This window comes from Battus philenor, unplaced genomic scaffold (genome assembly GCF_028537555.1).
Source record: "Battus philenor isolate CCGP_79_NKW_IND1 unplaced genomic scaffold, ilBatPhil1.0.hap1 SCAF_30, whole genome shotgun sequence".
Taxonomy (NCBI): domain Eukaryota; kingdom Metazoa; phylum Arthropoda; class Insecta; order Lepidoptera; family Papilionidae; genus Battus; species Battus philenor.
Window position 1 is genome coordinate 6,765,079 of NW_027181694.1, and position 22,400 is coordinate 6,787,478.

A 22,400-nucleotide genomic window follows, 5' to 3' on the forward strand; every position below is an offset into this window, starting at 1 on the left:
AAACGTGACCCGCCGGCGACCTCATGGCACACCGAGTACTCTGTTGCCTTTAAGTGCCATAAAGGTCGCCGGCGGTCTCAGTACATAATGATATACATAATGTGTTATATTCATTCATAGAATGTAAAGATCCCAAATATCCACATAAGGTAAGCCTACACTTGATATTTCCATTTGGCACCTGGGGAAGTCATGGCCAAAACAGCTTGGCAGTTAGAAGGTTAAAGGATTATGATGTAAATCAATATACGGAAATTGGGTGGACTAGCAAAACATAGTCAAGTTCAGGACAGATCTATGTCTTATTGAACAGTGATAGCGCAGTGATAGAGGACTTAGATATCGTAGGTCCTGGGTTCGATTATATATAATCTTATATAATTCTTGAGTATTAATTATATAGGATTGCCATTGCACGTAAATAACTTTCAAGAGCTTGGGCAGTGTCTTTTGCGTACCATAATAGCACACTTCAATCGCCAGACCGCCTATAGATATCTTTGGGGGATCGTTGCATGTAAATATATGCATTTATTTAAAAAAAAAACACTTGTTTTTCTTACATAGTATAAATTATGATTATTAAATTCTACCTTAATATCCTATCTGCTAGTTATTTGTTGGGTAGGTAGTCAGTTTGTACGTACCGTAGAAAAATTATTAAAGAATAAATAGAAAGAAAAAGTTTGTTTTGATGGATATTCGTTTAAACGACACCGAAGGCTTTGCCTGGAAAATGTTTTCCTAAAGTAAAACATTCAGCAAGTGTTTTCAAAGTTATAGATACGGAACACTTTGCGATGTTCCCATAAAAATCTGGATTTTGCGGTAACAACTCGGTGTTATTTCTCTTATATATGAGTTTTTTGAACATTTCTCGTATGACATTCATTCTTGTATTAGATGTATGGCAGATGTGTGATGAGGTCAACCCCGTTCTGAACTTCCTATTAAGGATTTCCCCCCTCCGTCTAGAAATTGTTAATAGATATTAAGGCACCGACTATGTTAGAGAAAATTTTGATAAACTTACTTTAAAAAAAAACCTCGTTCTGAAATCAAATCACGGAATTTGATCATCGTTTTATTTCTGACTACCCTCCGTTTTTGGGGTCCTCACGTTCCCCTTCCTTATGGGGCAGTGACGTTACAAATTTGGGTAAAATGAGTGTTTTAAGTTTTTATTTTATTTCTACTCCATATTCTCTTTCGTCCTTATCTCCTGTTGATTACTTTGTCTCTTCACGTGGTCTGTCATTGTTTGATTGCGGATCTTATACCTTACAGCATGGTTGCACAGACTTATTAAGACTTGGGGCCACTCGGGCAAATCATGAACTGATGGCGGGCCGGCCGCCAGAATTAAATTTTATTAAATTTTATTTTAGGTAATTAAATTTTTTTTTGGTTTTATTCTGGAATAGAATTCAATATTTTTCGAATGTACGAGAGTATTATTTTTGCTGTCGGCGGGCCACTAGTATTCTGTCTGTGCATCCATGCCTTACATCTTTCTTCAATTACATTCCTAGATCTCAGATGTTAATTATCACAGATAATTTTTTTTTATCACAGACAAATTTATTTTTTGACTTCTGCAAGTATTACCCTTTCTTTTCTATAGCCGAGTCTGGTTTCCGTCTGCGCTACTTTTCAATTGAATTCTAGGAGTGATGTATGCAGGTTGTCATCACCCATGAAGGAGGCGATACTTCCTTTCTCTACCTTTTTTCCCTTATTCAGTTTTGAGATCAAGGTAGAGTTTGTTTGACTATGTTGTCGGTTGGACCAGTTGGAAGTCTTTTTGCTGATGTGCCTTGTGCTTCTGGTTGCAAGAAGTTATTGCTATGTACTGTGGGTTCTGACTCGAAATGAAACACCACTGGTTCACTTAAACTCCTTTATTCACAAATCAGATGGTCACCCTACTTTAACACAAAGTATACTTTCGCTTAGTCCAAACTACGCTTCCAAATCGCTCAAGAAAACGCTGTCCAAATAACTTGACAAATAGTTATTTTGTATCACGTAGATCTTAATCTAATAACTCGAAAAACAACACTGAACTGTCGAAATGGAGAGTACATCTATTTATACTACGGATAAAGTTCTAGTAAGTTCGAGATGGTACTCGGTTAGAATTTTTGGGAACCGTATACAAAAATTTATAAATAACTTCAAGGTCACGTGTGTTTATGGCACTTTTTGATCCTGTAAATCATGCTTTGTAACATTATTTAAAAAAAAATTATTCAAAACCTTTTCATTGGTCTACCCGTCATATATCAATGCCATCATTAAAACGATAGCTTTTCATCGCGGTGACCATCTGACACTTTGATCCTCAGATCATAAACGCGTCACGTTTATAAACGCTACGAGTTTAAAATTCCAGAAATAGTTTTTATGGCCGAGCACAACCGTTATGTTGCGCGATTAGTAGGAGGATGCGATTTACTTCCTCATGTTGGCGGGGAAGATACAATTCACACGAGCTAACGCAACGGCGGCGACCGCATCAATGACGGCGTTCGAATTCAAATCGGCGTTCGAATTTCGAACGCGCGAGAATTATTTTACATAAAAGTGTTGTGGCTGTACTGGCCAGTGATACGGAGCGTTAACTGTAATAAATACGTTTAAAAAACTTTTAAGTTAAATGGTTTTTTGATATCCATATTGTGGTGGTTGTGGAAAAATATGTACCTAGTCCGCCATATTGGAACGGCGTCCATCTTGAATTTTAAATTTTGACATAATCATCGTGTTTTACTAGTGTAGCCCTTTCATTTGATACCCATATTGAGGGGGTTAAGGATAAATATGTAATCCGCCATTTTGTATCGGCGGTCATCTTAGATTTATAATGTTATTGATTTTATTATATTGTATTGTCATCTAAATTAAATATGTGTACCAAATTTCAGATCAATCTGACAACGGGAAAGTGCTTAAATTTCTAATTTTGACCCAAATAAACAAATTCCGTACGGGTCGAACTAAATAAAACCGTTTAAAAACAATAAAAACATAGAAAAAACTATAAAAATGTAAGCTGATTCCTTGCAGTGATTACGTAACGGAGATTTGTCCTCGCACCGTGGGAACTAATGCTTTATTGTCTGACTGCCATACAAAAGGGATTGTTTATAAATGATTTAAAAGGGTAAACCTATACCCCATTTGCAGACAATTAGTGCATGGTGATGTAATATTGTATGAAAATTAATTATTTTTTACTATCTGTCCATGTAGGTTTTGTACACAGGTTATCTGCCTGTCGTATTATAATAGAAAAAAAATTAATATGATAATTTGATTTTGATAATTGATCGTAAAGGGGTGAAAAATTTAGGGTTGTATGTATTTTTGTATGCTGTGTCATAAAAAAAAAACAAAAAAAAATTGTCGGAAAATTGAAAAAAAATTTAAAGGTGAACAACCCTTATCACTTAGGGGTATGGAAAATAGATAGTAGCCGATTTTCAGAGTTACTGAATACGCATATGGAATTTGCTAAAAATCGGTCGAGCCGTTTCGGAAGAGTACGGTAACTAACATTGTGACATTGGAAATTTTGTATATTAGATATAATCATCCTTTATCTGTAACCTATAAAGGTAGAATGTCCAGAAAGTCAACAATTGTTGGCTTTACCAAGAAGAGATAGACATATCTCATCATCTCTCTCATCTCATATCATAGAATGGTGCTGAACGCTGTTGGCCATTCTAGCTTTCACAGCGTTTTCGGACTCAGGGTCCAGGGTATCTGAAATCCGCGAGCTAATAAATTAAAAAATATTTCAGATGCGTCGCCTTGTATTGATTGATATCTACACTGTTTTCTGACAAAGGTGTGAACCTTTTCTCGGAAGACATTTTACCTGAATCGATATTGTATTTGAAATTCTATTGTCTATGAATGACGATGTTACTGCTGTTAGCCCTAAGGCTTTTACAGCTTCATAGGTACTGAGTTCACGGAGCGGAAGGGTCCGTGAACTAGATTTAAACTGGAAACTAAAAGCTGGTGGGGCGCCTACCAGCTGCACGGGGACGCTCGCACGTTAAGGCTCTTCGCGGTAGAGCTTTGACGGGGCGTGTTGCTGGAGTGTGCTTGCGGGTTGGGACGGCAGCGCGGACCACAGGCGAGCCGAAGAGGAATCCTGATCCAACCACGGTGCGCCCACGCTGTTCGCGGTTAGGGAGCGGGCGATCTCTAAAAACGGGTGTTGTGGCGTGGTGGGTGATGTTCTGTTTTGTTGTGTAGAATGCGACGACCTGTGTAAAGTGTTGCAGGTGCAGTGGTTTATTTGAAATTCCTGACTCGAGCTAGTAAATGCCCTTTTATACGACCTAACTATAGCGCGAGTCAATTGACTACCAGCGCCATCTATCGAGATGCATACAAAGGGAGCGGGCGATCTCTAAAAACGGGTGTTGTGGCGTGGTGGGTGATGTTTTGTTATGTAGAACGCGACCACCTGTGTAAAGTGTTGCAGGTGCAGTGGTTTATTTGAAATTCCTGACTCAAGCTAGTAAATTACTATAGCGCGAGTCAATTGACTATCAGCGCCATCTATCGACATAAGAAAAACGGTCAGGTAATAATTCTAGAAAATTCTAAAGTTAATATGTTGGTGCAGGTGGCGACACAGAGCAGCGGACAGGAGGACATCGCAACGCTGAGGAGTGAGAGGGACGCGTTGGCGAGGGCGTTGGCAGCTGAACGGCAGCGCGCCGCCAGCGAAGCGCGTGCGCACGACGCGCGTCTGGCCGAGCTGCATGGAGTCATTGCCGAGCTGGTGCGCCGGAGAGCACAGGACAAATGTGCTCGCGCCATACCTGAAGAGGAAGTTTCTGGTGGGTCGACATGAGTTTTTATATCACGGATGTCCCTGATAGGCGAAAAAGAAACTGGGAAAGAGTTCCTCGCTTGTTGCAAGAAAATAGTTAAAAACGTTATACAAAAAAATAAAAATCCAAATATACAATAAGAAATGTGATAAAACAAAACTCAAATGTGATATATAATGTATTATAGAAAATAAATAAAAATGTAAAATAAAAGTGTAATAAGAAGAGGAAAGAATGATAGATGAACACAGCAAAAGGGTAAGAAAGTAGAAATGTAGCATGAAAGATAGATAATAGACCGAAAGAGAAAGTAAAATATGAAAGAAGAGAGAGAAAATAAAAAATCATGTGAAAAATTAAATTGCAAATAAAGTCCCTGTCCCACCATAAATAGGGGTACGCGAGGACCCCAATAGCGGGGGTCATTTAAAAAATAAAAAAAATAAAAATATCACCGATGAAGTTCCACCATCTCTATTCCATTGTTAATGCGTATCTGTTTTTATCACACTAAAACCCTCATAGAATTTTGAAGATTAGTTTGATCTAAGGTGGCTTTATGATGAAGATAAAATACGTTTATTTAACTATTGGAACTTTTAACAGAACTGTTATTGATCGTCAACTTTCATTTTTGTCTCTACTCTGCTTAAAGCGTTATAGTTGTGGAGAAGAAGCAGGAAGAAACTCCACAACAACACATATATTAATAAAGTTCAACACAGATATATACATATACACTTTATCACATATATCCTGAATGAAATCAAAATAATCAGACGGCATCACTGCCAAGGATTCATGTCATATGAATGTTCGTTTATTCAATAATAAGCTTTTTCCGTCATTCTATTATTGATATGGTTTTCCAATTTTGTAAATGGTAGTCCAATAATGATTTGCGGAAATAAAAAAATCCGATTCCGTTTATTACACGTGAATTTGAGACTTCGCAAGGAAACTTTGATATAGTCAGCTATCAAAAAGTCAGCCTTGTGAATACGCTATTTTAGTTTGAAATTTATTGTTAATTATAACATCTTTGAATTAAAAAACATAATTATTGTATCAGAAACATGCCTCGGAGGCAAGCAGACAGTCTCCAAAAGCTGGCTGTAGAAATATTTAGAGGGAAAGGTACCGAGAAAGCTACTAACGGGCCTGTGGAGGCAGTTCTTCGAGTCCTCGACAAAGGCTATCCAGGAAACGCACCATTTTCAGCAGTGAAGATAAAAGACCAAGAAAAACATGATATCTTTGGACCATATCTTGTGATGTACAATCACGTTTGCGTCTGGCAATAATATTTTTGAAAGTACTAGAGTAAACACGATATTTGGACGATCAAGATTTCAGTCCTAATCCACATATAGAACCCAAACCATTCTTAATAAATTTTGTTCGTAGGGTGGTGAGTGACACTGTTAATAGAAACAAAACATTATAGATAAGTAGGTACCTAATAAACTGCACATAAAATAACTAGTCAATTAATAATAGGAAAAATAGAATAAGAAAAGTGTAGTAATGTATTAAGAAAGCACAACCCAAAGGAAACTTTGATAAAAAAAATAGAATATGTAAATAATAAAAAAATGTACCTAGCCACCTAAGGGTAATAAGATGATGGAAGGAAGGCGATGAAAGCAAGAAGGAATGAAAGAACAAAATGAAATGTGATGGAAATAAGGTAAGAATAAAAGAAATTGAGAAGTATGACAGTGAGTGAAGAATAAAGATGAAAAATCTGAAAAACTTATTTGTAAACAAAGACCCTGATCCCAATTAATTAGGGGTACGGGAGGCCTCCAATAGCGGGGGCCGTAAAAAAAAACCATTCTTAATGTCGGGAACTCAAAAATAAACTTTTCATAATTAGTTATTCAAGGATCTATGTGTTTCCAGACGAATGCGAATCCACAACGCAGCCGGCTGGTGAACTGGACAACGACGCAGACCGCTCGCGCACCGACCAGGTAACGAGGATCCTTGATGATGACCACATCTAGTACAGTCAGCAATCTTGAACCAACCCTAGTTCTTGGACTCCAAATCTGAATTAACTCCTGTATTGTATTGTTACGTACTGTGGGTTCTGACTCGAAATGAAACACCACTGGTTCACAAGGAGTCCTTTATTCACAAATCAGATGGTCACCCTACTTTAAAACAAAGTATACTTTCGCTTAGTCCAAACTGCGCTTCCGAATCGCTCAAGAAATCACTGTCCAACTTGCCAAATAGTCACTTTGTATCACTAATCGTAGATCTTAATCTTATAACTCGAAAAACAACACTGAACTGTCGACATGGGGAGTACATCTATTTATACTACGGATAAGGTTCTAGTAAGTTCGAGATAGTACTCGGTTGAAATTTCCAAGAACAGTACGCAAAAAAATTATAAATAACTTCCTATTCTAGGGTTCGGTGTTTATTGTTTAGAAGGTTCTGTAACTCGTGCTTTGTGCGTATTATCAAATTTTGGAAGAACGGAATAATAAGGTAGACATGAGCTGGAATGAGACTGTCGCTTATTGAGAAGAACGATAGAAGTAATATTCTCCAATTGCAGTTGACTCGACGTTGGTCGCAGACCACGTATAGTCAAAACTTCCCAGACGATATACGGCAGCTTCTAGCTTAATTATGTCGCAAATACACCTAGTGGGGAAGTATGCCCACGACGAGACTACAGGTTCGTAGTGGCCACTCATGCGATGTGCACAACTGCCACTTTAAACTAGCAATTCTTAAGTAAGAAAAGTACCAATATTTAGCCACTTCCGCACATGCAGTGGCAGTCGTGCAACAAAGTGCACCGCCCGTCAGCCAGCTGATAAATGCGTATGCGGCAAACAATGCGAATTATACAACTACGATTAGTGCCACTTTGTGTTTGGCACTAATCGGTGTAACATAACTCCTGAAGATGCCCCGTGGAGGGGTAAAACACGTGTTGAGTGATTTTGCGGCATTTATCAGCGAGCTGGCGGGCGGTGCACATTGTTGCACGACTACCACTGCATGTGCGGAAGTGGCTAAATATTGGTCCTTTTCTTACTTAGAATGGACTTTCGCAAGATAACGCCTGATTCCATTAAATAGCAATTCTTAGGTACAGTCGCATGGGTTTTTAGTCCCCTGGTTGCTTTTCCGTCAAACAGATTCAGGGGAACTTGGGAGAAAGACGAGACGTGTTCACCACACGTATCGTCTTCTGGTGTTTTGAATAAATATTTAATGTTGCTATATTATATACGCCGATATATATAGACGCGGGTACGTTCTCCACTAGGAACTGAAGACATGGTTAAGGTTGTTGGAAGTCTGGATGCTAGCAACACAAGACTGTTTATCGTGGTGTTCTTTGAGAAACGTCTTTGTCTTACAGCGGGCGTCGTATGATAAATAGTTTCATTATTCGTCGGTAGATGGCGCTGTCACAAAACACATCCAGATATAGTGTCTCTAGTTGACACAGTTAACTACCATCCTATAGCACGACACGAGGGAAGACTGCGTTGCGATCCCTGACCGGGAGATACCGCGGTCTCCCGTTTAGCGCAGAAGGCGACCACCGGGGGGGTTTTAGTGGGTAGGAATTTCACATACCCTTGTCATCCCCCCAGAGGCAGGGCATCTTGAATACCAGAAGATTTCCCACACCAAAAAAAAAAAAGTTGACTACCATCCTACTGTTGCAGGACGAGACGTCGTCTTTGAGTCCTGGCGCTGCGCCCAGTCCGCCACAGCAGCCCGAGCCACACGATCTACCAGACGACACAACAGACACCAGCACTCAGGAGTTGCAGCTCAGGTGAGGATCAACCATATAAAAAAATATCTTATTGGTTTAGGCGTTGTAATAATATTGCTACATAAAAAGTCGTCACAACGCTCCACCGTTTGCTCGTCCCGCCCACCCGTCTCGCTTACTCGCACGGCGTGCACTATACGCGTTCTCGCTTGCGCCTTGGCAAGGAGCCAAGTCGCAGCACGTGCGCCCGCGGCCGTTGCAGTTCTCGGGGAGTCGGATTTGAACTAGGGAACGATGCCCCCGCTCGTAGGCGCATTATTCATTTTCCGGGCACAAATTATGTTAATTATTCAATAAACGTTTTTCCACATCACAGCGTTACTATGCGGAAGTCCATTCTAAGTAAGAAAAGGACTAATATATAGCTACTTCCGCTATGCAACAGTAGTCGTGCAACAAAGTGTACCGCCCGCAAGCCCGCTGATAAATACGCGTGCCGGCTCGCACATCGACTCTGTGTTAGGCACTAGTCGGTGTAACATAACTCCTGAGGATGCCCCGTGGATGGGTGAAACACGTGTTGAGTGATTTAACGGTGGTAGTTGTTTCGCACTGTTTGCCGCATGCGCTATCAGCGGGCTGGCGAGCGGTGCACTTTATTGCACGACTACTGCTGCATGGCTGAAGTAGCTATATATTAGTCAATTTCTTACATTAAAAAAACTTCAGAAGATATATCTGACGAATTACATCATGTCAACTGAGAGATAATGAGAAAGCTATCATGGTTTATACATTGTCCGCTTAAAAAAATCTTTGTTCGCTCCAAACTCAGTCTGACCTTCAGGATATCACACCCTCGGTTGAAGATATGATTAGTTATATGGTATAAAGGCATTACGTAATTTCCAGTGACACTTAAATGTACTTATTTGGCTACAGTTATCTAGACAGTTCCACACTATGCAATTTCAAGCCGATAGAATATAAGTATCCTTGTATATATTGCATCTCACTTGTTTCAGGGTGGAAAACCATCACCTGGATGTGTCCACACCTGTCCAGACGGAGCCATGCGACACCAGCGTCAATTACTCGGAAAGGGACTCGGAGATCTGCGTCAGCACCGCCAGGTACGGTTGGGGCGAAGCTCTTCCTCACAGGACAGCCCGGCATAAGTTATATGTTTCACTTTGTTTTGGGTTTTTAAGATCATGGTGCATTTGGAGCTCTTGTAGCTTTGTAAGGTTTTATCAATTTGTGGTCATTTTAAATGATAGTATGTAGATATTAATTTCAGGAAGCCACGCCCAATCGAGGATACCCTGTCTATATATACTTGTATATGTCAATTATATACACCAATACCTCGCTTTGCGTCGTTTCGTTTTGCGTTTATTTTGAAGTTGCGTCGCTGCTTAATTAGTACTAATTTTCACTGTGCGTCGTTAGATTTTAGACGTTGCGGTGTTTTAGCTTCGAGTCTTTAATTTTTTTTTTCTAAATGATGGCTACACTGTTGTTTCTAATAGCGCCATGCCATCAAAACTCGGGAATTCCCTTTCTAACTAAAAATGACACAATTTGAATACAGTTTTATTTTCACTTTGTTTTCATAATTTTGGAGTTCAGTTTCAATTACGTAGTGTGTTGTGCTTTTTTAAAGAGAGAATAATAGATTTATGTACATTTTTACGTGTTGTTTATGGTTACAAAAAAGGTATATGTTTTTCCAATTTATTTATTGGTTTACTTTGTGCTATTTTCTCTTTAAAAAGGAGTATTTTCGTGACCCTGGAACCTATCTTCGATCTTTACATGGCTCGCTATAGAAAATCTTAATTCACTTTGCGGCGTTTCAATTTGCGTCGTGTTTTTTTTTGGAACCACCTTTTTTGTAACCACCACGCAAAGTGAGGTATTGGTGTATATAATAATGTCAAATTATGGATAATTATTATTAACATGACTTACATGGTTTGTATTATAATGTATGTAGATATATATAAAAAGAACAGCAACCATTAAGTTTCTCTCCGTCTGTTAGATCACCATTCCTAGCCGGTGTTATTTATTTATTTATTTACTTTAATTTATTGGAGATAAACAGTAACAAAAGGCAGTAAGAAAGTACAAACTGAGAAACTTAGAAATATATAATTAGTTACAATTGTTATCTTATAACTATCTCACTGAGAACATTTAATGATTTATAGTCAAACAATGAAAAAACAAATAAAAACATTACTTAACAGGGATCAAAGACTATGGTTCATATATTTAGATTGTTTGTTTATATATTTATATTATGGTTTAAATTGTATTGTATGTACTCAATAATATCGAACGAAATTGTTTTTTAAAAGATACGAGAGCACGAGAATATATCAATATATATTTTTTTAAATTAGCTGTATAATGTTATAAAACATGCATTTAAATGTCTGCTTGAATAAAGATGTTTTGAATTTTAATTATATTTCCAGATGCTGCCAGTATGCGAGAGGTGCTCACCTCCTGGGCGAGGGTTGTGAGGTGCCAGAAGGTCTACTTCCACCATCGCCAGGTGTGGAATCCTTAACCCAGTAGGAATAGACCTTCATACTCTCCCATCTGTCACAAGTCAAAACTTAACACAGTGTATTTTACATGAAATTATATTTTGACTTAGCTCTGAAAGATGCCATGTTATATTTTAAACTATTTATGTTATGAATTAAAATTTATAATATATTTATTATGTATAATCGTGATTATTATATTGTAAGATTTATTTAATAATATACTTTTAATTTTAAACTTAAAACGAAAGTACAGGTCTGATATTTCTTGCAGAACTATAATATATATATATATAATATATATATATATATATATATATACGCAGAAACATCTGAAGACTGAGAGAGTGTCTTCAAATTTTAATACTATAAAGAGAAATAAGCATGGTGAAGAAAGCTTCCAGATCCTATTGGAAATGTATAGAAGAGACCGATCTCCAATAGTAATGATGATGAAATTTGAGTTCTAAAGGATCACCACATAGGTGATTGTTTGACTTCTGACAATATCTGCTTCACTGAATTTGCTATTACAGAATTCAATTAATATGTGTTATCAGTGATGAAATATAATAGTGAAACATGGTCTATCACTTCGGGAGCCCGTGTTTGAAATGATGATGTCTCTCTATCTCTTTAGTTCTCTTGTCGTTTTCAGGTCGATGTGAGTCGAGGCAGGCGAAAATAGCGTCGCGTGTACGGCTCCGTCGTGCTGCTGATTCCGACTCCACCCACCAGCTCAGCAACGACGAGGTACCGTCACCATCATCACCCTGGTGGATATATTACCATACCAAGACTAAAGACTAGCGTTATATTCTATTTCTTATCTCCTCATTAAAATAGCTAAATGTCCACAGGTCGACATTCTATATCTATACACAAATATCTCGCTTTGCGTTTTTTTCGAAGTTGCGCCACTGCTTAATTTCCTGTATAGGCAATTGTATATATTGTTCATGTATGTGTAGTGTTGATAAATAAAGAAATATATGATGTATGATTCATATATATATATATATGAATCATACATATTATTCAAATGTATGGTGGCGGTGTGTTTCGCAGGGCCATGGGTCGGAGGGTCGACTGCCGGGTGCGTTGCTGTCGTGTGGGGACACGCCCGCGCTCGCCACGCAGTCAGGTACTAGCTCTTCATCAGAACTAATTCCTCAACCAGCTCCACCGACCCCTCGAGTAGCATCTCCACGATACATCGCCAATAATCCTCACAACCACCAATAGCGTTCACCACCGTTTCTTCGACTACCCACCATCACCACCTGGGTCATATACAACCATCATCTCGAGCAATATTGCCGAGAGCTACACAAACGTCATCAGCATTACTACATCTAGATGTGTGTGTATGAAAGGCGCGTGTGTGTGTGTGCAGAAGGATCCCTGTCAGCGGCGGCGGCGGCCTGGCGGGCGCGGTGTCTCCGCCTGCAAGCAGACTGCCGCGTGCTGGACTGCGCGCTGGCACGAGCCCTCGACACTGCCCACAGGTGGGACCACGTAAAAATTACCATGTTACTTTCAGTATCCATACACATCTGTCAGAGACAGGCCTGTTGTTATTCTGTATGAATTAGTTTATTTTCTCTTTCTTTGCATTAATGTAGCATAGTAACGTCTAATAATGTTTTCCGGAAGAGCTTTTAGAACTTTGCATGACGTATATAATATTACAGAAAATTCACTAGATGGCGCTAAAACATATGTCGATAAAACAGCACACTGTTGCAAGTAACGCAACCAGATGGCGTTGTCATCGACACATTTGAATGAAAGCTATGTACAGTACCCGAAGATAAATATTGCGTTTTCTCTGTCGCACGAAATACAACGACTGATGAAACGTCACATAGGTAGTGTGGGACAGAGATAGTGCTTTACGAAGTTGAAATTAGCCGATTGTCTCTTTCCAAAGGTCGATGTGCAATATTTATAGACGGGTAATGTAACAAAATTGCAGGAACTCGAGATTTTTTTTTTTGATTTTATTAAACGTAATTGTAAAAACAAAGGAATAGACGCTTGTGTCTGTGGAATAAAGGTTACATTTAAAAAGATAGTAATATGTATAAATATACTAGCTGATCCCGCAAACGTTGTTTTGCAAAGAAAAAATTAAAGTTTTTAATTAACAAATGTAAGATAAGGGTTGATCGTAGAGGGGTGAAAATTTAGGTTTGTATGTTGTATGTATTGTATGATGTATCATAATAAAATAAAAACTAAAAAAATTGTTTAAAAAATTAAAAATAAAATTTAGAGGTGGACCACCCTTATCACTTAGGGGTATGGGAAATAGATAGTAGCCGATTCTCAGACCTACTGAATACGCATGTAAAATTTGGTAAAAATCAGTCAAGCCGTTTCGGAGGAGTTCAAGTTCGAACACTGTGACACGAGAATTTTATATATTAGACGACTCCATATTGTTGGGAGCACGTGAAGACGTTGTAAGTCGCTTTCGACAGTTCTTATTGAGGAACTAACTAAAGGAGGGTAGAGCTGATGGTGGCGGGTGGTGTTGCAGGCTGACGTGCGCGTGCGCAGCGCAGGAGTCGTCTTCGGTCGCGCTGTGCAGCGCTCTGCGCGCCGCCGACCGCGCGCTCGAGACCTACGACGTGCTGCTCGCGCTCGCGGAGACACAGCCGCGCCCAGACACGCACGAGGCAAGTGCACAAACATACACACATATATATATGTACACTTGCACACTCACAACACATATATATGCACACATTAGAGATGGGTAACTAGCGAGATAAAGACACAAGTATATATGTACACTTGCACACACATAACACATATATATGCACACATTAGAGATGGGTAACTAGCGAGATAAAGACAAGAAAGGTATATATCTTTGTAAAAGATATTGTAGGAGTGGTCGTAGTACTGTAGCTTCTTGTTAATGTTGACCGCACATCCGCTCGCAGTTATAATGAGCGCGGAGACTCTCAACAGCGCGATGTTGCAATTGTATCTATGTCTTTGTACTTGTAACGAGTTGCGGATAGCTCAGAGTTAGAGAGAGATGGACTTATATAACAATTTATATGTAAGAGAGAGACGGATAGCTATTGTATGTTTGTATTGAAAATGTAAATTACGGTTTTTCGGAACGACGACATCATTTAGCTTTGTTGCGCTTTATGACAAAGACATGAAATGCTTAATAGGAATATTTCACACGTTTTATTCCGCCTTACCGAGTTAGTCTGAACTAAAAGAGCCGAAGATATAAAGGATATATGTTTAGTGTTAGCTGCATTATTCTCTCTCTGAGCCGCACCGAACTAAAAGAGTGATATATATCCCAAGATCAAAAACATCTAAATCACCCTTTTTTTGTCAGCGATACATTTTACCAACCTCTAGCATACATACACGCGGTTAGGCTCTGGTTCAATTTATTGTTCTTAGCTCTATTTGTTCTCATGTGAAAACAATCCGCTGGATTTATTTTACAGTCTGTTAATAATTGTAATTAAATATTTAATAATTATCGAACACACAAACATTACACTATTTTAAGTACCCACATACATAGGTTAAGGACGATCCGTGTACTTCCCCTACGGGTCAGTTCCACTGCAACACGCTAGATGGCGTTAATAGTATAAACATGGGTGCGCAGAGACAAGCGGCGGAGCTGGTAGCGCGGCGGCTGCTGAGCCGGCTGGAGGCAGCGCCGGCGCTGGGGGAGCCGCTGCTATCTCCTGGACCTTGGCTACCGCCCCACCACCACGAGCTCGCAGACAAGCCTCAGTATGTTACAAACAATTAGTTTCAGCATAAAAGTAGAACGAACTATTACACACCTGGTCCGTCTCCAACTCTCCAGGACATGGAGTACATTATTTATTTCATCATGCACCAAGTTCTTCAAGTAATGATAAATGGAACGACTAGGTCAGCAACGGAATCTGAGAGGGTGCTTAGACTTGAGATATACGTTATATATTTCATCATATTCACAAGGAATCACCAAGCTGTTCGGTTGTAGAGTGCTGCAAGGAGTGATCTGGACAGCAAAGATCTCTAAGTAGACTTTTTTTTTGTTTTGTTTCGGTGGGGGAAATCTTCCGGTATTCAAGATGCCCTGCCTCTGGGGGAGGACAGGGGTATGTGGGATTCTTACCCACTAAAACCCCCCGGTGATCTCCCTCTGCGCTAAACGGGGGACCGCGGTATCTCCCGGTCAGGGATCGGGGGTATGCGTGGATACGCTACCCCCGAAACCCTCATGGTATTAGATCACGATAGTTCGAGACCAACTATTACACACCTGGTCCGTCTCCAACTCTTCAGGGCATGGAGTTGGGCACCAAGTTCTTCAAGTAATGATAAATGGAACAACCAGGTCAGCAACGGAATCTGAGAGGGTGCTTAGACTTGAGATATACATTATATATTTCATCATATTTAATAATCACCAAGCTGTTTGGTTGTAGAGTGTTCCAAGGCGTGATCTGGAATGCAAAGGTCTCTAAGTAGACTTTTTTTTGATTCGGTGGGGGAAATCTTCCGGTATTCAAGATGCCCTGCCTCTGGGGGGAGGACAGGGGTATGTGGGATTCTTACCCACTAAAACCCCCCGGTGATCTCCCTTTGCGCTAAACGGGGGACCGCGGTATCTCCCGGTCAGGGATCGGGGGTATGCGTGGATACGCTACCCCCGAAACCCTCATGGTATTAGATCACGATGGTTCGAGACCAACTATTACACACCTGGTCCGTCTCCAACTCTTCAGGGCATGGAGTTGGGCACCAAGTTCTTCAAGTAATGATAAATGGAACAACCAGGTCAGCAACGCAATCTGAGAAGGTGCTTGGACTTGAGATATACATTATATATTTAATCATATTCAGGAATCACCAAGCTGTCTGGTTGTAGAGTACTTCGAGGAGTGATCTGGACAGCAAAGGTCTCCAAGTAGACTTGTGTTAACAGTTCAGACACAGTCCAGTGTCCTTTAATAAGTGTGACGGAGGAGGGGAAGGCTTTATCGTGTTGTCTCTCAGGGAGGAGTCTACGGAGGGCGGGGCGTCGTGGGGCGCGGAGCAGGAGGCGCGGCTGCGGCGGCACGCGGCGCGCCTCAAGACAGAGACGGTGGCGCTGCGCGCGCTGCGGCCGCCGCCGCATCTCTTCTCCTACCACGGTACGTGTCTGCACTGACATTTACACAACTGGATGTGGCAGGCACTAATTGGGTCGATGACGAGGTCAAGGTCGGGGGAAGTTGCTGCGAGCGCAAGACCAGACGTCGTGATGATTATTGGGGGAGGCATTGGCCTCACAGTGGGCTTCTATCAGTTGATACGATCATAGGCGGTTAGAATTCGTGCGGTCTGTACAAATGCAAGGTTAATGTTGAAATATTTATATATATATATATATATATATATGTGTGTAAGTATAGGATTATATATAATCAGCGACTGCAGCATCTCTTGCCGAAACAGAAAAGGTTTTACCGACTTTTCCAGACGAAAAATTTTTTTAATTGTTCGTTGTTAGAAAAACCGTAGCCTGGAGAATGGCTTATATTTATATATATATATATATATTTATATATATGTGGATTGTGAATAAATAAAACCTATTTATACCAGTAATGGATATTTAAATGAAATATTTATTGTAATATATATTACATTATTACAATCATCTATATTCGTTAGTTTATAAAGTTTACGTTAGTTCTTACAGCGCCATCTATCGACGACTTTAATAACCTGAGTGGTTAATAGCACTCGACAGATGGCGCTTTTATTAAAACACCAAAACTCCTAAAAATACTATAATCGATTTCCAAATATCTTTATCTAGTTATGTTAAGTTTCAGTAAGAGGTTTAACAAGTTGAGTCTTCGCAGACGCAGAGGACAGCGGCGTGAGGTCCGTTGGAGACGCCAGCATGGCTGAGATGGAGGCCGCTGTCATGATGCAGGTCAGGGACCTTCAAAGTACACAAATACACCAAGAGATTAGACCTAAAACACACAACGCATACACAGATTATTTGAAGTAACGATGTCCTTTATCTTGTACACTTAATGCCTAATAGACATTAAATCTACCGGTCAACTCTAGATGGCGCAGAAATAATAAGTGTGCAGGTGAAAAAATGTTATACAAAAGAAAATTATTTATATGGACATACTGCATATACATATAAATTACACACATATACAAATGCTATATATGATTATATCGCAGTAAAGTTTACATACAATGCGGTCCAAGTGGCATTTGAAAATTACGCAGGTTCGAGATGTTAGGTTAATTATACATTCAATCGAACCATATCGCGATGTACTCACTAGACATATAGCTAGCGACATCTATTGATACGAAATATTTTTGATGTCACCTAAATATTACGAAAAGGTTTTTTTGGGGATTGTCCTAGTCAGAGGGAGAAATACACAGGAAAATCAAGCAACTTGTCTTGATTGAACATTTAGTGTGATGATGAAGATTGGGGTTTTGGTTTCAGGAATTGCTGGCAGTACGGGAGGCGCGCGCGGCTGAGAGGGCTGCCGGCACGGTGAGTTCACCAAACACAATGGGGGGGAGGGGGGGCTTAATGGAGAACCCTCTTTCCACAACCTCATTCCACACACATTGTTATACTGATAATTCTTCCTGTCTTGTTTCAATTTGCGTTCATTTTGCGTCGGTGTTGGCTTTGCTCTAGCCATGTATTGACTAAAAAAAATCTCGAAAATTCCAAGCAGATACTTGAAATAGTCGTCCATATCAGAAATGGGACCTTGATGAACCAAGTTGGGTGAAGCCTGGTAACCAGTAGTATGCTGCCCCTTACACTTTAGTTATGCGATCAAGTCTCTTTTTTTCATGCATATAAACATATGTTTGTTAAACTATCCATCACCAGTTATGACATCGCATGTCATCATCTACCATCCTCAGAGTTTCTCACGAAGAATGTCACCTGCTGAACATCGTCTCTCATAGATATCCAATAGGGTTGGAATGCGGCTAGTAGGTTGTCATGGCGGCCAGCGCCATCTATCGGCGCCGTGCTAAATTACAGCGTGTTTCACGCCATCTATGGGCGATTTATAACATTTGTATCTGATAACTGTATCCCAGCAGACCACGTCGAGTCGCAGCCGGCGGCGCAAGGAGCGCGAGCGCCACTGGCTCGACACCCGCGCCTCGGAGACGGATCTGTGAGCGAATGTAAATTAAATGATACGAATAAAAGGTACCGACGCAAACGCGCGTCAAGGCTTTCATTTACCCCCGGCTCCATTTTACAAGGACAACGCTGTCTGAAAAAATATATTATTATTACGTATCAGGACCAAGTTCTAAATGCTACTTGGTATAAAAATATGTTTACACGCTACTAAATTAAATTACAATATCATAACTCCCTGAACACTTAAAATTCATGAACTCTTGTTGTCGTATTTCCTCGAGACCCCGTAATTAAATATACTCCTGGCAGATAATTTCTTGAAGGTTCGACGCGTGGTGTGCATGGGGGGAGGGGTAAGGAATAAATAAACTGAAACTGAAGGATGTATCTCTATTGTAGTACAAAAGATGCTCTAAAGCGAGGTACACACAATGGAGTACAAGTAACTTTATTGACTTAATTATCTGTCCTGCACCATTTGGATGTAAGCTGTCGCTTGACGAAAGAGACAGGACATCTCTCGTATTCGCAAAAATAAAGACAGATATAGGCATGATACATCTAGCCTGAATAAGGTCAAAGGATATTTCACACCGGAACAGCTTTTTCCTCTGTATCATGCATAGGTGCAGTATGATGTCAATGAGTTTCTGGGAAACTCTGCCTTGGACATCCCTAATTTTTATCAGGATTCATGTTCGTAAAGGCTCTATGGAACTTCACGACAAGATGCTGGGATCACCATCCCGGTTTCTCTATAGAACGAGTAGGAGGAACGTCCACTACCATCTTTACACTGCGCAGTTTCCTTAGTTGCGTACCAAGCATTTTGACTCAATATTTTTAACCAAAACTAACAATTGGCACCTATCACCATTATAAATGACGGAGGCAGAGCATCCTTCCTCAGTTACTGCAGGAAGGTGATCAAGGGCGTAATGGTGAAGAAGAAAAACTTAAAATCGATAATTAAAATAGCAATTTAAACAAAAATAAAAACAGAAGAGCAATAAAAGTGAATAAGGCGATAAAATATATATACTTAAGTATAGAAAAACAAATTACCCTCAACTGTGACATAGATTTGTAATACTAATAAATAAGTTTAAAATAAGAATAGACTGTGACTCATCGTTGCAAACATATATATAATTGAGGAGAGGACGAAAGGCGATACAAAGGTGGAAAATTAGGAATGAATGAGAATGTAAGATCATGTGAATATATGTTAGAAGAGTGAATGAACAATTATTTGAAGACTGGAAGAGCGAAAATAAATTCATTATCATTAGATAGATCTTTCTTATTCTAGTTTCTGTGGCATTAAGTGAAAATATTTTGTTAAATTAAAACTAAAATAATAGATTACGAAATTGTCATATGTTACGTTAATAAACATTATTTTGCAACGAAATATAAAACATCGTATTGTGACGGTAGCGTTCATTTTTAGAACCGATCAATTTGAAAATAGAACTCTGATATTTTCATCTAAATCACATTGTACTGTGTTAAACAAATTGGCCGCGACGTTTTAAAAACATTTGTCTTTTATTTCATATAGGTGATTGATTATATATGAAAAAAGCTTTAAACATATGAATTGCTTATCAGATGAAAGCTTCTACACCTATTTCCAATCAACCTGTATAAAGTGATCACTCTGAAATACGTTACATATGATTTATTTTTTTCATTCCGAGTCTACAGGAACAGATAGTGAACAAAAATGAATTTTTATTTGTAGTAATACGGAATTAAACCTATTTTAAATTGAACCTAACTTTTTACTATATTGTCATTAAGATACTGTACAAACTACTAATTATTGTACAGAGTTGTTTCAGCCAATATACGCTCTCTGTAAGACCTATTGCCTCCCCCAAAGGTATCTAGGGGGGATATAACAGTAGCCACGCTTGACAGTTAGAGATTGGTTTTTCTTACTGTATTATCATTACTGCTTTATTTATTACCGCTCAAACTGTTTATTTTGTACAGGATGTTCTGCAAATCAGATATATATTCATCTTTTTAAACCAATCACCATACTTATCACTGGAATTCGAGTGAACTTCTCACTGGTTTTACTTCCTCAGTGCTCCAGGCGTTGATGTAAACTGCTTGTATTATATAAAAGGTTAAGTCAATAAAACACTCTCATGTGAATAAATAATTTATTCATATATAATATCTGCTTAACAACCGGCGACCGAAAGCATCCGCCCCTCCACAATTCACCCCCCTCCTGTCCCAAAAGTGACACGGCGAACAATTTGATCAACAACTCCTCGAGGCAATTATGAAACAGGAGGATGAAAGTGGAAGGAGGAGGTACGCCCTCCAGCGAGCTTCCGGTGCGTTGACATTCAAATAAATTCGATAACAAAACAATTTTTTTTATCTACACGTCCTTGTGATGCCGCCACGTTATACAGGATGTTCAGTCTTCGCAGACCTCCCGCATTACCACCTCAACCTCACCGAACACTCACGTGCCATACCAATGGCCCGGTCGAGGTGTCCGCGTGACTCCCAACGCATGTATACACAATAAAATTGGTTCTTTACTTTAACATAATAATTATCTTTACAAACGATTCGTTATCAACAGTTCCGAATTACAATTGGGCGCGGCGCGCTGCCCACGCGTGGGCTGGCAGTGATTATCTTATGTAGTCCCATCGTGAACATATGAAACTACTCTCATCTCCAACTACATGAACTGAGTATTATATACGAGTACAGTCAGCGCCCCCTACAGAGCTAAATAAATAACAATTATAAAATATCTCTCGCGGCCGGGCGCGAACAATACAAAAACAAAACAATGTACCGCTTGAGGGTATATCTCGTTGTGAAACGTATGTTCAATTGACAACATATCGGCAGTAGAAGACTGTTGGCCACGCCCACTTACCTTTCAGCCACGACCCCTTCCATCACCAGGCGGTGATCAATGTTTATCACACAACGTGTCACTAAGGGTTTTATTTTAGCTAAGCTCGACATAGCCCGGCAAATAGGCTATTTGAAGTGGCAGCGGTCAGGTCAAGAGGCCCCTGGACCCTCAAAACTGGCACTCCGCCAGTGGTTCCAACTGATCCTATTGGAAATCAATAATGAAGGCTTATATCCTTGAATAAACGATGATGAAGTTAGAGATTTGTTCACCATGAATCTTTAAACAAAACATTATCCTTGCATACTATGTACAATACCCGGTAGACGCGGCGTGGTTAACCCCCCCCACACCCCCAGCACTGGATGGACCGAAATAGTCAACGTCATGGGAAGACTTCATCACGGTGATTTTTGAGGGAGACAATGATGATGATGAAAATGCTTCACATATAGAAAACGCGAAGACGCTGTTCACCGAAGCACATGCCTTGAAGTTTGGGCGCCATTTATCAACAAGCTCCCATAGTGTTGTAGCGAAATAATGAGTTGTCAAAATGATTTCTCTTGTCTGTCAATCCATCGGTCTGCGCATGCGCAGAATGTTAGGACGCGCGCCGTATGATTTGTAGGCGGCTGTCAAAACCGCGTCTCACGACGAAAAATATTATGAAATATAATGGCGAACGGCGTCAACTGACATATGTGTTGTTGTTTTGTGAATTTGTATTAAATCTTTAGTGCTGTAATGGAATATGTAATTAAATACTATCTTATATCAATTTTGAATCAATGTTTAATATTTACAAATGAGCGGTGAAAGTTCTATGTGAAAATTATTTCATTCGCATGACAAATACTTTATTACGGCGTTGGTGTGTCTGAAGTTGTAGGCGGATGACTTTTAAAATAAACTGTGTCTATCTTACATCCGAGCGTTTTAATTTTTGTGCTCCAGCTTGTTAGGTGTTGTCTCTAACATTGCCTACCTAACCTGTTAAACTCCACCCATATCTGGTGACCCCGACGTGATTTGAACAGGCAACCTTCTGATGATCGACAGATATGGGAAACCACGACGATATAAGGATATGTCGATTTTCAAAACCATTTGTTTACAAAAACCG

At 39.7% G+C, this 22,400-nt stretch overlaps 1 protein-coding gene across 1 annotated transcript in view; it reads left to right on the forward strand.

The window, feature by feature from the left end:
• The window catches only part of LOC137927470 (uncharacterized), a 37,192-nt gene extending 18,720 nt beyond the window's left edge, over nucleotides 1-18,472 (forward strand). The window contains 13 exon segments of the mRNA XM_068771282.1: nucleotides 4,649-4,865; nucleotides 6,765-6,835; nucleotides 8,567-8,679; nucleotides 9,645-9,752; nucleotides 11,106-11,185; nucleotides 11,839-11,933; nucleotides 12,492-12,688; nucleotides 13,726-13,870; nucleotides 14,836-14,966; nucleotides 16,224-16,360; nucleotides 17,078-17,151; nucleotides 17,701-17,751; nucleotides 18,321-18,472. Coding sequence (XP_068627383.1) covers nucleotides 4,649-4,865; nucleotides 6,765-6,835; nucleotides 8,567-8,679; nucleotides 9,645-9,752; nucleotides 11,106-11,185; nucleotides 11,839-11,933; nucleotides 12,492-12,688; nucleotides 13,726-13,870; nucleotides 14,836-14,966; nucleotides 16,224-16,360; nucleotides 17,078-17,151; nucleotides 17,701-17,751; nucleotides 18,321-18,404 — 1,503 coding nt within the window. The 3' untranslated portion in view covers nucleotides 18,405-18,472.
• The last annotated feature ends 3,928 nt before the right edge of the window (nucleotides 18,473-22,400 follow it).